This window comes from Sceloporus occidentalis, unplaced genomic scaffold (genome assembly GCF_023333645.1).
Source record: "Sceloporus occidentalis isolate IW3139 unplaced genomic scaffold, rSceOcc1.0.p SCAF_24, whole genome shotgun sequence".
In the NCBI taxonomy this organism is placed as follows: domain Eukaryota; kingdom Metazoa; phylum Chordata; class Lepidosauria; order Squamata; family Phrynosomatidae; genus Sceloporus; species Sceloporus occidentalis.
In genome coordinates, this window is record NW_028317004.1 from 5,087,501 (window position 1) to 5,103,404 (window position 15,904).

General features: G+C 37.8%; 2 protein-coding genes across 2 annotated transcripts in view; both read left to right on the plus strand.

Annotated features, from left to right (window-relative positions):
• Positions 1–5,249, plus strand: part of LOC149300540 (nucleotide sugar transporter SLC35D2-like) — a 27,940-nt gene extending 22,691 nt beyond the window's left edge. The window contains exons 12-13 of the mRNA XM_089485031.1: positions 2,150–2,294; positions 5,010–5,249. Of these exons, the coding sequence (XP_089341157.1) occupies positions 2,150–2,294; positions 5,010–5,249 (385 nt within the window). The remainder of the gene's footprint in view (positions 1–2,149; positions 2,295–5,009) is intronic.
• Positions 5,250–12,692: 7,443 nt separating this feature from the next.
• The window catches only part of LOC149300542 (17-beta-hydroxysteroid dehydrogenase type 3-like), a 54,539-nt gene continuing 51,327 nt past the window's right edge, over positions 12,693–15,904 (plus strand). The window contains exon 1 of the mRNA XM_089485032.1: positions 12,693–12,846. Within this exon, the coding sequence (XP_089341158.1) occupies positions 12,693–12,846 (154 nt within the window). The remainder of the gene's footprint in view (positions 12,847–15,904) is intronic.

Here is a 15,904-nt window from a genome sequence, read left to right on the forward strand (position 1 = left end):
TTTTAGCCGAATCCCATTTTTTAAGAGAAGTTAATAAAAAACCTAATAAATGGGCAGTAATAACAGTTAAATTGTAAATATGTAAGTTCAGTGCCTGTGTGGAATCCACTACACTCAAACTTCTAGGAAACAACACTGTTGATCTGTACACACTGTTCCTACATTGGGAGCAACCATAGATTACATTTAAAGCAACAATTGAGCATTTTTATCCTATTGTGGGGTGTTCTTAATCAACATGGTTTTGTATGCCATATAAAACAATATTAAATCTTAATAAAACCCATTGATAAAACCGAGCAGTATGTAGTTTGCCACTATTCAGTGCACTAAACCAAGCTTGGCGTAGCGATTACTAGCAACTATTTATATCGGTAGATATGTTGGATAAATGCTTCATTAGTTCTGTTTGTGTGAGTGGCATGCATAAAATTGCAATCATACTGGTGAACTTCCCATGGCTGGCTGCCCAGAGCCCCCCTGCTCCTTATAGAAGGCAGGAAGGGGATGTGGTGGTGACAAGGGATAGGGCTAGCCACAGTAAGACTTTGAAGGGGTAAAAAAAATGCTGCTCCCCAGCCCAAAGATTGAAGATGCAAACTTTTAGCCCCAAGGAAAACCAGAAAGTTGTCAACACTGCCCACAGTGCACTTGTCATTCCATAATCGCTGTGGTACATGCAAGGGCCATGAACATCTGTTTTTTGTACTAGCATGCACTTCATGTCTTTCATCATCATGAACCACTACCAGAGCCACTTTTTCTGCCTTTGGCATTTAAATCTGAGGAAAAAAAAAGTATGATTCATAGAAAGAAGGCAATGAAAGAGACAAGGGCTAGTGAACACAAATTACTAGGTATCAGTAAAATAAAAAACAAGATTTTCTCCCAAGGACATCACTGTCATGACTGCTCTAATCGGTTAGGAATAAATAGCTCTCCAGATGCTGTATAATACTTTCTATTTGTCCTTTGAGGCAGCTGTAAATAACCTCATAGCAAGGCCTGCAATAAATCATTTCCAGGTTGGATTTTTTATGTACAGATGCGTATTTTCATGCATGCCAGTACAATGGGACTCTTTTGGAACAGCTTGTTGCCATAATTCTATTTTTAATACGCAAAGAACGTCATGCAAATTGGTCAGAAAAAAGATTAGTATTCAGCAATGGACTTGATATGTAACAATGTTTTACACTAATTAATGGGACAAAAAATTGCACCTTTACACTTACCTGGTTTTGATTCAGTTTTTTTGGGCATGTTTAATTTGCCAGTTCAAAGACCAGGTAATGAATATTAATACAAAAACATTGAAAAGCATATTGAAAATGACATTTAGATGAATTTTACCCTGAGTGGTATTTTACTACATGACAATAACCATATTTTTATAAATATGTCACTGTGGTAGATCAAGGCTTGTGGCTTTGGAAATGTTATTCCGTCCATTTGCATGAAATACATAAATACGTTAACAAATACTGAGGGATCTCTTTGAAGCACAGACATTAAACATTTACTCGGTTCTGTTGTCCAAGACAAATATTATCCATGAAACCGCTATGGCTGGCAGCTCATGGTAGATCACATATCCAAGGATTTTTACTTAACTGATTTAATTTCCTTTATTTTTTTACATTTGGTTATAATTTCACTTCTCAGTCTTTGTAATGAATGACCAAAATAATTACAGAAATGTTATTGTAGAACAGCTGCATAGATTTCTATGTAGAATTATTTTTAGAAAGATTTTTTTTCCTTGAAGGAAAGCTGTAGAATTGTTGGCTATATAGATGATGTACATTACATGGTTCAAAGTTAAATTAATTTAAAGGCTCATATTGTGACCAGAAAAAAGCAGAGCATAAGCCATTTGTTGTTGTTTTATAATGATTGTTAAGGCTAATTTATTTTGTTCAGCTTTATAATGCTGGGTCCGGCTAAAAAAACAAAAAAATATATAAATATGATTCACTAACATGTTTCAGATCTTACGAGCATTATGTTTATAGTATATCTAGTGACCTTTCTTTAGACCACAAAGGTCATTGAATAGTAGGTAGACGTTTTGTGAAAAATGTGGAATGACAGGGCCATATAAAGTCTTCATTTGAATTAAGTCTAATGATTTTATCTTTTATTACAGCATGGCTGGCGGTGTGGCATACTCATTTTTCACAGTATGGGGAAATGAACAATCTACGAACAGAGGAGAACTTGAAGAAAAGAAGAATTATAAAACAAACAATATGGAGTCAAGAATACTAACCCCTCCAAATGGGAAATATGATGTTATAGGTTATTAATTAAAAAGTATTTTTATATTAATCTTCATTATTCACCAGGTTGTTATAGTCTGTATGCAAGACAGTTCAAGGACGTTTCTAGAATGGTAACCAATGTTATACAGCCAGAGAAATTGAGATTGGTAAAAATGTGCTAGAATGGCTATGAAGAAGAGACTAAATGCACTTTATAGAGTTGAATATAACGGTGATGAGTGTTAAAATATGACTGTAAGCCTCTTCACCTCAGGCATCTGCTTCAACTTTTTAGATTCCGACTAGACAGCCTTGTTGGTATGTGTGACTCAGTTTTTATCATCCTTCTCAGGCTATAGCTTTCACCTAGGATAACAAGCAGCGGTGGTTAACTGTTTAAACGAGGGCTCCAAATGATTTCAAATCTTTTGGAAAAAGAAAACTTTTAGGTAAAGCACACTTTTATAATGTTGAACTTGACGGCTAGATTTTTAATAATGTTCTTAAATATATTTTTATGTATCTTGCAAAAACAAACAATGCCTAAAAGTTGTGTTTTAGCTCTGCTTATCCAGGTACGGAAGAAATTTTAAAACAAATGGGACCTCCTCCTTAACCACAGTGTTAAGGAGTCATCCCCGGTTTATTGTTTTCTGTAGGGTCTGCAGGAGAGCTTTGTACCGAAGCTCAGCACTCAGGCTTATGTTGCATCCAAGTGCAGGTTAAGAAGCTTTTGGGCCCAGGTGCAATTGAACAGGAAAGGGGAAGGGTTCCTCTTCTTTTACAGCCAACAATATTATTTCAACTAAAACAATTGTTTTTACTGCAACACAAAATACCACATCAAATGATGCATTCCACTATTCAGAAAATAAGACCTAAAAGCTAAGGTTCTTTGAGTTTGTTGAAACAAAGTCATTGATTGCGTCCTCAAGATATACCGTATTTGCTTGATTATAAGACGACCCCCCAAATCTGAATATTAATTTAGGAAAAAAAGAAAAAGCCAGTAAATGTTAATTCATCTAAACGATTTTTTTAATAAAAGCTATGATTGAGAAAAATATTTTGGTTTTATTTCCTTCTATTTTCCAACCTGCACCCCAGTTATGCACATCTGCCCCAGAAATGCCTTATACCCCCTATATGCCACTGTGCCCCATGATATACCTTTTGACCCCCTATGTGCCACTCTGCCTCCAGAAATGCCTTATACCCCTATATGCCACTCTGGCATTTAGAGGGTTAAAAGGCATATTATGGGGAAGAGTGGCATATAGGGAGGTTTAAGGCATTCAGGAGGCAGAGTGGCGTATAGAGGGTTAAAAAGGCATTTCTGGAGGCAGAGTGGTATTAAGGGGGTTAAAAGGCATTTCACAGAGCACTCTGCCTCCAGAAATGCCTTATACCCCCATTTAACACTCCCATGCCCCCCCCCCAAACTTACCGGTGCTTCTGACTTCCCTATCATGTAGCCGGGGCAGCGTGTAGATCCCACGCACTTACGCTGCAGCCGGAAGGAGGCGTGGCTAGCAGCGGGGGTTGTCTGCATCCATCGTGCAGACCTTCCCCGACTGTCAGAGATCAGAGCTCCCCGCACCGGGAACTCTGATCTCGGACAGCCGGGGAAGGTCTGCGCGATGGACGCAGACAACCCCCGCTGCTAGCCACGCCTCCTTCCTGCTGCAGCGGAAGTTGTCTACGCGAATCGCGTAGACATCTACACGCTGCCCCAGCTACACACCGGGGACTCAGAAGTACCGGTAAGTGGGGAGGGGGAGACAGGAGGATCCAAGTCCCGTGCAGCTGCGGGGGATCTGGATCTTAGTCATCTCATAGTCAGACCTATTTGAGTACAAAAAACAAAATACTGTCTGCGCTTCTCACCCTAATAAAGTTGGCAACAAATATATAAACGAGAGGTTTTGGTTATATGAATTGGCCAAAGCATAATTAAGCTCACCCACCACGTCAAGGCACACTCTCAATAGGGTGAGATCCTGCTCTCACCTCCTACATAGTGGGCACACAAAGCAGTTTATACTGCTACCAAAACCTTATTAATGTGTTGGGGGAGGTGCAATTAAACCTCCTCCCCATTAACCCCTGGACAGCAAGCTGCAACCAGACTGATGAGGAGCCAACAACCTCAAATATGTGCAAACAGGGAAAAGAAAAAATGTCGGTGCGCTAAGCTAGTCTCAGGCTCAAATAATACAAATGTATAATATGAGGCCTACCAAACAGTGTGAGCATGCTGCAAATACAGTGTGTTGGCTGTACAATGTATACAAAAAACAAAATACTGTCTGCGCTTCTCACCCTAATAAAGTTGGCAACAAATATATAAACATAATATAAATGAGAGGTTTTGGTTATATGAATTGGCCAAAGCATAATTAAGCTCACCCGCCACGTCAAGGGGTGAAATGGGAGGAGGTTTAATTGCACCTCCCCCAACACATTAATAAGGTTTTGGTAGCAGTATAAACTGCTTTGTGTGCCCACTATGTAGGAGGAGGAACTGTTAAGATTATGAAGAACCTTGCTCTCCAGCGACTTTTTGTTTATGAAGATGCTTCCTTGTGGAAGAAGTAAACCAGTAGATTGGGACCATTAGATCTGCTCAAGAAACAGAGGAAGACAATGCGGCAATGAAAGCAGATGTTTTTTTTCCAGGGTTCTTTGATAAAATGCAGGACTTTTCCAGTGCATGGAACTATTTGTTTTCTTCTTATGTAATAGAATACACCACAGAAGAGACTCAATTTTACAGCTTTATTTGCTCAGTCAGTCAGAATTTGGCTCCAGCAGTTGGAAGACAATGTGGCTGTTGGAGCCAATGAAGTGGATATCCATGAAAGCATTGTGGATATCAAAGGAGCAGTGGATTTAATATGCAATGTGGCCATTGTAGTTGCCAGAGCTTCAGTTTTATCAGTAGTGTCCAGAAGAACTTTGAGTAAAAGCCTGGTCTTCAGATAGAGCTTCTATAAACTGCGTATGGCACTCCTTTCTGCAGGTAAAGATCTATTTGGCAAAGAACTAGAATATTTTATTGAAAAGCCCCAGGAAATAAACCATCTACCTAGAAGAAAACTGCTTCCTTGTTTTCAATCTAATCCATTCAAAGCCCCAAGAAGCTCAAGATACATCCGGATAAAGTTTATTCCTCAAGATTTCACCCCTCATGGGGAAGGGGCAATATTGTGCCCGAGGGCCATGATAATTCCTTTTTGCCTGGAAAGCCTGCCACCAAGTGTATTGCTAAAGGAATAAAAGCTAGGAAGCTTCCTGCATGTTTGGGCAATATTGAACTCAGATGAATGGGCTCTGGAGGTCATGTCCAAGGAATACAGTCTGGAGCCCACTGGTTCTCCCCCAAATCATTATGTGGTTTCAAGAGTGCCAGCAGTAACATTGAGAAGATTGGGCCTCTATGCTATGTTCATAAAGTGGTTTTGATTCTGGTTCTGCCTGGTCAGAGAAAGAGAGACATTTATTCTCCGGTTTTTGTGATGCCAAAGACCTTGGGAGGTTTCAGGCTCATTGTGGATCTGAGATTCCTAAATTGTTTTACCTGTTACCACAAGTTCAAGATGGAGTCAATAAAATCCACTCTATAGATCCTTTTCTTTAGGAGAAAGCCATGCTCAATGCATACCTTCATGTGACCATCAGAAAAACATGCCAAAATTCCTTGTGGGTGGCAGTTGCTTTTAGGTAGTCCATTTTGGCCTTGCATTAGCTTCACAATCTGGTCGATTGGCGGGACATTCAAAGACCTTCTGTGGTTCAGAGAACTATAATACTGCTTCAAGACCTGGGGCGGTTGTGAAATCTGGAAAAGTCCTATCTACCACCATCCAGAACAGCAATATTTCTGGGCTTAAGAGTAGACACCACATTACACAATTACTCTCCTCCAGAAAACAAGATACATAACCTTATATATCTGACTACAATGAAGGTGCAGTCTTAGACAAATGATGAAGCTACTGGGGTTAATGGACTCTTTTTCACATAGGATAACTACAAGCATTCATGCAGAAGGTTTGGGGTTTGTCATCTTTTTTCCCCCAGACAAAATGATCTGGAAAATTTCTCTCTCATGGTTACAGAAGATGAGGCTGCGTCAGGAATGTCCTGAGTGGAACTTGTATGGACAGTGATGATGACCAATATCCTTGCACACTCTCTTCTTTTGTAACTACCATCTGAGATAGGAGACTGCATCACAGCATGCCCTGTATGGACAGTAATCACGTGGGCTGGGGAACTCCTATGGAAAATAACTTTGTTCAAGGGACATGATCAACTCAAGAGAGAACGGTGCCTATGAATCTCATAGAGCTCCCGTCAGTATGGAAGGTTCTTTTTAACCTGAACAACCAAAGATGAACACGAAGTTTCAGTCTGGGAGAACTAATCAGGGGGCCTCCTGGTGGTCACATGGGTAGGTGAGTAACCTCCCACGCTCATAGTCACTGGTTTAAATCCAAGTATTCCCGACAGTCTCCGTCTACCTTAATGGTGCATGTGGTGCCTTCCTTAATCATCAACTAGCATTACATCCATGGGTTAAGTGTGTTTTAGAGCGAGATATGCAATATCTAACCTAAAAGAAGAGTCTTAGCATCCTGGGATCTGAATTTTTTGCATTTAACCACAGTGCCATTTGAACAACTGCAACAGGTGCCTGTTGAATTCCTCACGGTAAAGACTTTTTGCTGGTAGCCTCACTTCAGCTAAAAGAGTAAGAGATCTACAAGTACTGTCTATTAGGAACCATGATCTCTAGTTTACCAGAATTTGTGCCTAAGGCTTATTTAACTTTCCACTTAAATCGGGAGATCATTCTGCCATTATCCTGTCCTAACCTGGGAATGAAAAGAAAGTGCCTTCACTCTCTAGGTGTCCGAAGATCTACATGGTGGGAACAACATTCTGGAGTAGGTCATCTAATCTGGTTGTTGCCATTGCAGGCCTTCAAAATTGAAAAGTGTCCAGATCTATGATTGCTTGATGGATCATATTAGTAATTAAGGAAGCCTACACAGTAGCTGGAAACAAACCTGGATTCCAAATGCACTCTACTCGGGCTGTCTCGGCACCTTGGGCTGAGGCAGCTGGTGTCTCAACAGAACAGGTTTGTAATTCAACAATTTAAAAATGTATACTCTCTATAGCTTTGGTTATATGAAAACCCAATCATATGCAAACAGAAAAGTCTTACCCGAGAATGTATTTTCCTTGCCACTTCCTACTTTTTTTGTTGTGGACCAGGGTAAAGGGGGGTTCTGTAGATTTTATTAATTTCTTGCCCTACCTTGATAGGTTGAGATATATTCTCCTCTTCATGCTACTGGAAAACGACAAGAAAAGAAATTCTGGGGTATGGTTTCTCATCCCATTGAACTTGCTTCACTAGAGGCTAGCCACTAGGTGGGACCATGTTCCGACAACCTGGGTAGTTAGTATTTATGGCTGCCTGCTTATTGGCCAGTAAAGTGCACTGCCCTATGTTGCAAACAAATAGAGGTTACAATAATGTGGAAATGTAAGCATCCGTGGGATTAAGCTGTGCTGTATCTTGCACTTTGTCTGATACATCTCCATTTTGCAGGGGTTATTGATACGTGATTTTCACAGTGGTGAAAAAAAATTGAGTTTCAACTAAGTGGTTTGTGGTTGTAATAGGCGGCTAAAAAACAAAAGGGCATGTAGAGATCAATATAAATTATGAGTATTATTGCATTAAATTTTAGTCAGAATTTCTGACTGATCTAAATTTATCGGGCACATGCATAGAGGTGTCAAAAGAGTTTAACCTGGTCAATTTAGCAATCTCGATGTCAGATTAAATTAATTTAGACCATCATTGAAAGTGTAAAATATAAACCATTTTACATGTCTGAGCCTTCCACCAGGAATGTATCAAACTGGTAAAATACACAACTAAATTATTACTTCTGTAGCAAGCAAGTAAATAAAATAACATTAAAGTTTAATTGAGTAGTAGGCCTAGAAATCGATTAAGATATATTATGCATATGGTTTCATTTTGTGACATTGCTTTTACTTTAGTAAATGTTTGCTATGGTAAAAAAAATTAAATATGTTGCAAAGCGTTCAACATTATTATTTGAGTCAAATTTTGTTGCAAGTAGGTGTAAGTATTTTATGGTAAGTATGTACTGATTTGACACCCATTATCAGAGTGAGTTTTTAACCATTCTTTTTGCCAGATTTTCTCCAGGTTTTCAGGTTGATTGAATGTTACTTGTAGAAAATTTTCAAATATAACCACTGATTCTCTGTGGGATTAAGATCAGGATTTTTATTGGGTCACTCTAGGACATTCACGCAATCCTTGAAGAAAAACTAATTTCCTACCAAGGTTCATTTTTAGTGGAGTGAAGCAGAGTTTTAGTGGACTGAGGCAGTATTCCTCATTTTAACAAGATAACCAGGCTCTGTTCATGAAAAATATAATGTTGCCACAACTATAATTCACTGTAGGGAGGGTGTTTTGAGGCTCAGCCTCTGTCAATCTCTGTCTCATCTGACCAGCTGGGACTCTCAAATACCTTCTGGTAAACTCCAGATGCTCTGCCAGATGGTACTTTTTGAGTAACTACATCTTTCTTGCTGCCCTCCCACATAGGCCAGTGTTATACACAGCTGTAATACACATGGTTGATTGGTACACCATTACTCTACTAACTGAACTCTTCAACTCCTCTGTGGCTTATATTATAGATCTCTATGTTTTAAAGCTTTTTCTTGACAGTGAATGTTGTGATGCAGCTCCAAATCCTGGTTATTGGTCAAATTGTGTTCACAGGACATCCACTTGGATGTACCGGCCAGCAGCAGCAGAGGTTGTCTACACGCATCGCACAGATGTTCACCGGCTGCCAGAGAGGAGAATCCCGGTCCCCTGCAGTGCTGCGGGGGATCCTCCTCTCTGGCAGCCGGTGAACGTCTGTGCGACACGCGCAGACAACCTACCCGAATCTTCCGCCGGGGCTTCTATGACGGAGCACGGGTGTGACGTGTTAGGAAGTGGAAGTGTTAGGTAGCAGCGGAGTGTCCACCGGCTGCCCCCACTTGACACCAGGGAGTCTGGAGCATGGGGTCAAGTCTAGGGATGCATCTGTAAGTCTGGGGGAGCATATAGGGGGAAATGCATATCTGGGGGCAGATTTGCAAATAGGGGGAATAAGGCATATCTGGGGGGCAGAGTGGCATATACGGGGTGTAGGGCATGTCTGGGGGGCAGAGTATCAAATCGTGGGGCAGATGTGCATAACTGGGGGGAAGGTTGGCAAATTAAAGGAAATAAAACTAAAATGCATTTTTTCCAATCATAATTTTTATCAAATATGAAAAAATAGTTTACATGTAAATTAATATTTACTAATAAAACTTTTTTCGGTCTTATATTCAGCCCCTTTTTTTTCTAAATTAATATTCAAGATATGGTATTTTATTTAATTTTTTATGTAAAGATAAAATTATACCAAAATAAAAACATATTTCATGTTACAAAAAACATGCTAAAAATTTCTATGTACATAGACTGGTGAATTGGAATAATAATACAATAATAAAAACTGAAATCTATGCAGGCAGGCAAAACACCCATCCTGGAAGGTTTCTCATTTGTATATTATGCAGCCTTCCGAAAAACTACTTCAGGCCATCAGAAGCAATCCTTAAATCCATGCCCTTAAGCATCAGCAAACTCAATATAAAATCTTGGCACATGCGGATGACCTGTTCTTGGTACGTTTCCCAGACAGTGATCTCCCTACCAAACATCTTGAAAGGAACTACAAAATTAAAACTTTAAAATCATCTTGGAAAAAAACATAGGTAAATATTTATTTTCCTAGAGACAAAGTGTGTGGTGCCCAGATTAATTAAACTATCTGGGGATGTTGCTTAAAATTAATATTAGGAAAGTGTTCCCATGGATACCACCATATCTGCTGCCATTACAGATTGAATGTAGTTAAGATGCATGTTTTAAAAACAACCTTGCTTGGCACTCTGCCTAAAGTACAAGGAAATATGTTATATAGGTACATGCTCGGCCAGATCCTGTCATAAAAATCAAAACAAAAGCAATCAGCATAGACTGCACTAAAATAAAAGAAGAATTCAAGGATTGCTGTCTCCAAATATATTTATTAGCAGCAGAATTTTTTATTGTCTTGTAAAGTAAAAAAACTTTGCCGGCCCATATTCCTCACTAATAGAAGACATAATAAAAAAAAAAAAACACAGTACTCTTAACATTTCTACTTACCCCAGAAGTATCCATCAGTATTCATAATAAAAAATAGTTTCATAAGTCTACAATCTACAATAGTAGGGATTAGTCCTAAAAGTAAGACCCACAATCTTTACGCCACAACACTTGTATTGATAAAATCCGAACCAGGTATTAGCGGCATATTAGTTGTGTAAGGGGCAAACGAATAGGATTAGTGGAACGGAGAACCAAAGACCCAGAGAGGGTCCATTCGGTCTGAGGTGTGCCATGACCGACGTATAAGGTAGTCCTATAGAGGGCCACCCCGTAAATAGAAAAAAGAAAGAAAGGATAGAGGAGAAAAGAGGAAATAAAAGGAAGGAAATGAATGGGGGGGGCAGGGAGGGCAACATTAGGAGCTGTAACGTAGCTGTGGAAGGGGGAGGCGTTGGTTAAATAACCATAGCCCCTCCCACAACTACAGGCTAATATACATCAGCCTTCACATTAATGATCTTACCAAAGTCTGTACATACAATTATGGATTGTGGTTTGACATGGAGAGCTACAACCCAACTATTGACCACAATGTGTGCAAAAGGAAGAATGAGTATTGAATACCAAGTGCCTGATGTGCAGTCAAAACAGCAAAATGCAGACTTCGTGTCCTCTATCTGTTGAAATATTTTATGAGCATGTTTGGACAATGTTCAAGCCCTCCTGTGCTGGTTTGGCTGGGACATCTGCCCTCTTGACCGATTATCTTCTTGGTATCCTGGGAAAATGTTGAACAGGTCTTTTGATTCTGTTTTGATGAACTGATACATTCTACTTATATTTAATTTTATATTTTTTGCAAATTTATAACGTTCGTCTCATCAGTTTGTCTCTTATAATATTAGTAAGGGGTTAATGAGGATTTAAACGTAATTGTTTAAATCTATTAAAGGTGAAATCTCATGGAGAAAATGTTTTCTCCTTCAAAATAAGTTATGCCAATGTAGGCTAGGTATTCTGATATTTTGAGCGACTTTGCCTGCTTAAATGGCACACTTAGCTCATTCTTTATGGCAACTCTTTTGGTTTTTGTGGTTCCTCCATAGAGTTTCATTAGTCAAAGTGTCCATCTGGGTTACTCAGACTGAGCCATTCTATTGATTACCACAGGCAGAAGTTTTTGTTTAGTAGATTGGCCTAAAGTAACAGAGCTAGAACACATACTAAAAAATAATACACAACTGAATGAAAACATTCACAATATTTCTTAAATGTATTTTTCATCTGAACATAATATAAAAATAAGAAAATCAAGGGAGTTTCCCTTAATGGGTATCCATAGGGGTAAAAGCAAACATTCAGTCCTTTGTATTTTGTTCTGTAATGGCAGAAATGTCTCTATATAATTTAATTATGGTATTGTTAATGCTTATCCTAATGTCCTTATGCTTGTTTTTCCTTAGCTCATATATTGTGGATATTGAAAATGAGAATAAAATTTGATTAACAAATATACATTTCACTGTACCATATATAATTGGATATTATGAGAAAATATGTAAGCCATCTCTGCTTTTACAACTTACTGCATGTATCATTTTTATAAAATACCATGACAAATATATACACTATTTATTCCATATTCTTTATATTCTGCTTGCATCTGTCAGATACCCGCTCACCTGCCTGATTTCCTAGGCTGCATTAGAAAAAAATATAAAATTGCTCACAAAACTAGATTCCAAAAATAGGAAGGTAGGTGTACAAAAAATGTCTGATCAAAGCTAGCTAGTGTATTATTTAAGTACTGATCTTATGATCCCAGCATATATGTAATAATAATAAGCAAGAGAGTATTAATTTATTGAACCAGTCCCAATATTTAAAGCAATAGATGGCACAAACAGTGAAAATGTTACTCACGTAAAATTTAGTTATTTAGATTGAAGAAGTTAAGTTTTTACCCTTCTAATCCTGGAGGTGTTACATCACACACACACACACCCCCCCCCCGGCACCCAAGGGGTTAACCCGTGACATGTTCTCCACGAATACATGTGATTACTCATCTCTCTCTAGCTGTAGTGAAGCATAAACTCATCAACAATAGCTGAGCAGAGGCATAGAGAGGGCAAGACGGAGGACTACTCATCCCTGCAACTGCTGTCATGGAGCTGATCACACAGCAGTTTTTCTCCGTCCTGGGACTCCTCTTTTGCATTAAAGTTGCCTTGCAGTTTTTGGGATTTATAAAGTACCTGTTTCCACATCTGTGGGGATCCTTACCTCTCTGTTTTTTTCGTTCAATGGGAGAATGGGCAGGTAATGTGATAAATCATTATAATCTGTCATTTGTAAAAAATAAAAATAAATCAGTAAATGTAGATATTTGTTTTATTTCCCAAATAATTAATTTTTTGTACTTTATGATAACTAATCTAACATTTCACCTTCCAGTATTTATTAAAATGGAAGCAATATTCATATATAATGTATAATATTCCCTTTTATCTCTGATGCAATTTAAATCCGTTCTTTTCTCTAAAAGTTTTGAAGATGCAAGTTATCATAACCTCATATTAACCTTGAATGTGCTTGTATTTTAAAATAGAACTTTCAAAAGGTATTTTGAAAGGTAATTCGTAACTATTTTGGTAAAAAAACAAAACAAAAAAACAAACAAATTTAAAAAGCATTTAAAATAGTATTTGGTATTATTTTTTTGGTTCAGATACAAGTTGTGAGGGGTGAGTGTATTCTTCAGAATGGGTGTAGCAAACTGTTAAGGGAACAAAATATAAAATAAATTCTAACCACTTTTATAATAATCCCAATAATATAGCAGTAGTTTGATAAAAGATTTTTAATGTAGTGAATACGAGAATTATTGTGTTGAAATGATACAAGTCAGTATGGGAACGTGTCCCATATAAAGCAAGGGCTAGTGCAATCAAGCAAAATATTTACATTTCAAAAATTGTGGGAAATATAAGTGTTTGATAACTTTCTAAATCAGTGGACATAATATACAATACAACATATGAACAGGGGCTTTAACAACTTCATGGGTTCTGTGAATAACTATGGTGAGGATGTAATGTTTCTCTATGGGTACAGTCTTATAGTACTAGCATCCTACCTTGTGTTACAAATCATGTTTTATTACAGATATCCTACTCTTGGCATATCTTTAATGATTCTGACTTAGTGAGCAGATATGTTCCAATACCATTGTCATATAAAGTTTACATTCAAATGCGATTGTTTTAGTAGGATACCTTTGAGCACATGCTAGTGTGTTACTGTCTCCAGGTTTGTAAAGGGAAAGAAAGAAACACAGACAAAACGCAAGGGATTGCTTCAACAGCTCCGAGAAATCTATTAATTATTTTAATTAAATTGTATTAATTCTAAGAAGTTTTATTTTAGACATGTATAAACAACACAAAAAAAAACCTGAATTGGTTATTGGAAATGTATAATACAGTGTATTTTGCTTTGTAAATTATAAAACCCAGATTATTATTATTATTATTATTATTATATGATGATATTACATTATACCTGGTAGATTGATAAAACCAATTGCTTTTCATAATGTAACTGGTGTATTCTGTATGATAGTCCTTCAATACATTCCTACCACAGTATATACAAGTCTAGTTGCATTGCTATAATTGTAAACTAAGTTTTGGAACCCTGGGTATACCACAATAAGGTGGAATAGGCGACTGCAAGAATGGAAATTCTTCCATGTAGACAATGAGAACATAAAGAAGTCATTATGGTAGTTTTACAATAATTTGTTTTATGTGGCACAAAATCACTGGAAGATCTGGAAAAAAACAATCCAAGAAAAAATTGTAAACCAAAGAGTAAAAAAAGGACAATTGAGAGGAGAGGATCTAAAAAAAAGTGCAAGGCAATGGATTTTAAAATTGCCTTTTACCAAAGGCAACTGTATTGTAAACCCATGAGGTTAGTATAATAAGGATCCAGTCAGGGTGTAAATGCTACATAAAGCCCTTGTTATTTTAGACGTACTTGTGGCTATATTTGCATTACACTAAAGATAGTGGCCTACAATCTGTAAAACAGCATGTGGAGCAGTTGCTCTCCTTACCAGCCCTTCCCTGGAAAGCCACTTAAAATAGTGGTTAGATAAGACTTCTGTTTAGAATAAGAACTTGATCTTGGCACAGCTCAACTTCTCAGCTTCTAATTTGCCTCAGCAGGTCACAAGGGGAGTTGGTACCTCTATGAAAATTGTATCTGTTACATGTATTAAAGTTCAATCTATTTTAATCAACATAAATATTTAATTGTGGGCTGTTTTACATTCCAGATAGAAATAAAGACTGCTGCATTTGATTTTCCCCTAAAATCACAAGTGTTGTAGATGGAACACAGGCCGGAAATAAAAAAAATGGCTAACATGTATACATGTGTATTCGATAGTGTGCCTCACGTCGTTATTACTTTTTAATCTTCCATTAAGGCGTTTAAAGAGCATATTACTATGTGCTAAGCTTTACAGGGCACCAAAGTTTTGTGATTGATGATGCTAGTTCATGTTGTGAATTTCCCAAGGGGGGTAGTTTTAATTTTTTAAGCTCTTAAACTATACATTTCAGTATGTAATTAACACCATGTAAATATTAAGTACGGTATTTAATAATCACAGTTACATTTATTCAGAATCTACTCCCAAGGAACCTTCAGCATTCACCCTCCCTCCCGACATTCAAGAAACATCTAAAAACCCACTTCTTCAGAGAAGCATACCATCTTAGCTGCTAGAACTTCCTTGTCATTGATACAACCACCACATTACCTCTCACCCTTTCTCTGTGCCTTATGTTTGTCACCCCATTTCCCTCTAGATTGTAAGCTTGCGAGATGGGCTCTCTCCACCTAATGTATCGGTTTGTCTTAGTCTGTCAACTCTTGTCTTGTCATACCCCTTGAATTTATGTATTGTATTAAGCGCTGCGTAAACTGTTGGCACTATATAAATAAAAGATAATAATAATAATTCAGAAATCCTATTAAAGTGAAGTTGTGATGGCCTTTGACTTCACAATTTGGAATCCCGAAAATTTCAGTGCATTGTCAGCAAGAGAGATCTCATGAGCACTTTACAATGAGGCCATCGATGGAGACAAGTCCTCCGTTAAATCATAGAGCCAACATGGTTGAACCTGACATTGCTTCAGTTAAGGATTCTTGCTGTGACCAATCAAGTTATCTACTGAGCTAAAACATATGGGTTTGTGACTCAACTAGCAGATGTTCCCCAGAAAACACTATTAAATGAGCTTATCCATCCAGAAATATTTTGTCACCAAAATAATACAAATGTGATGTAATTCCAATGTGA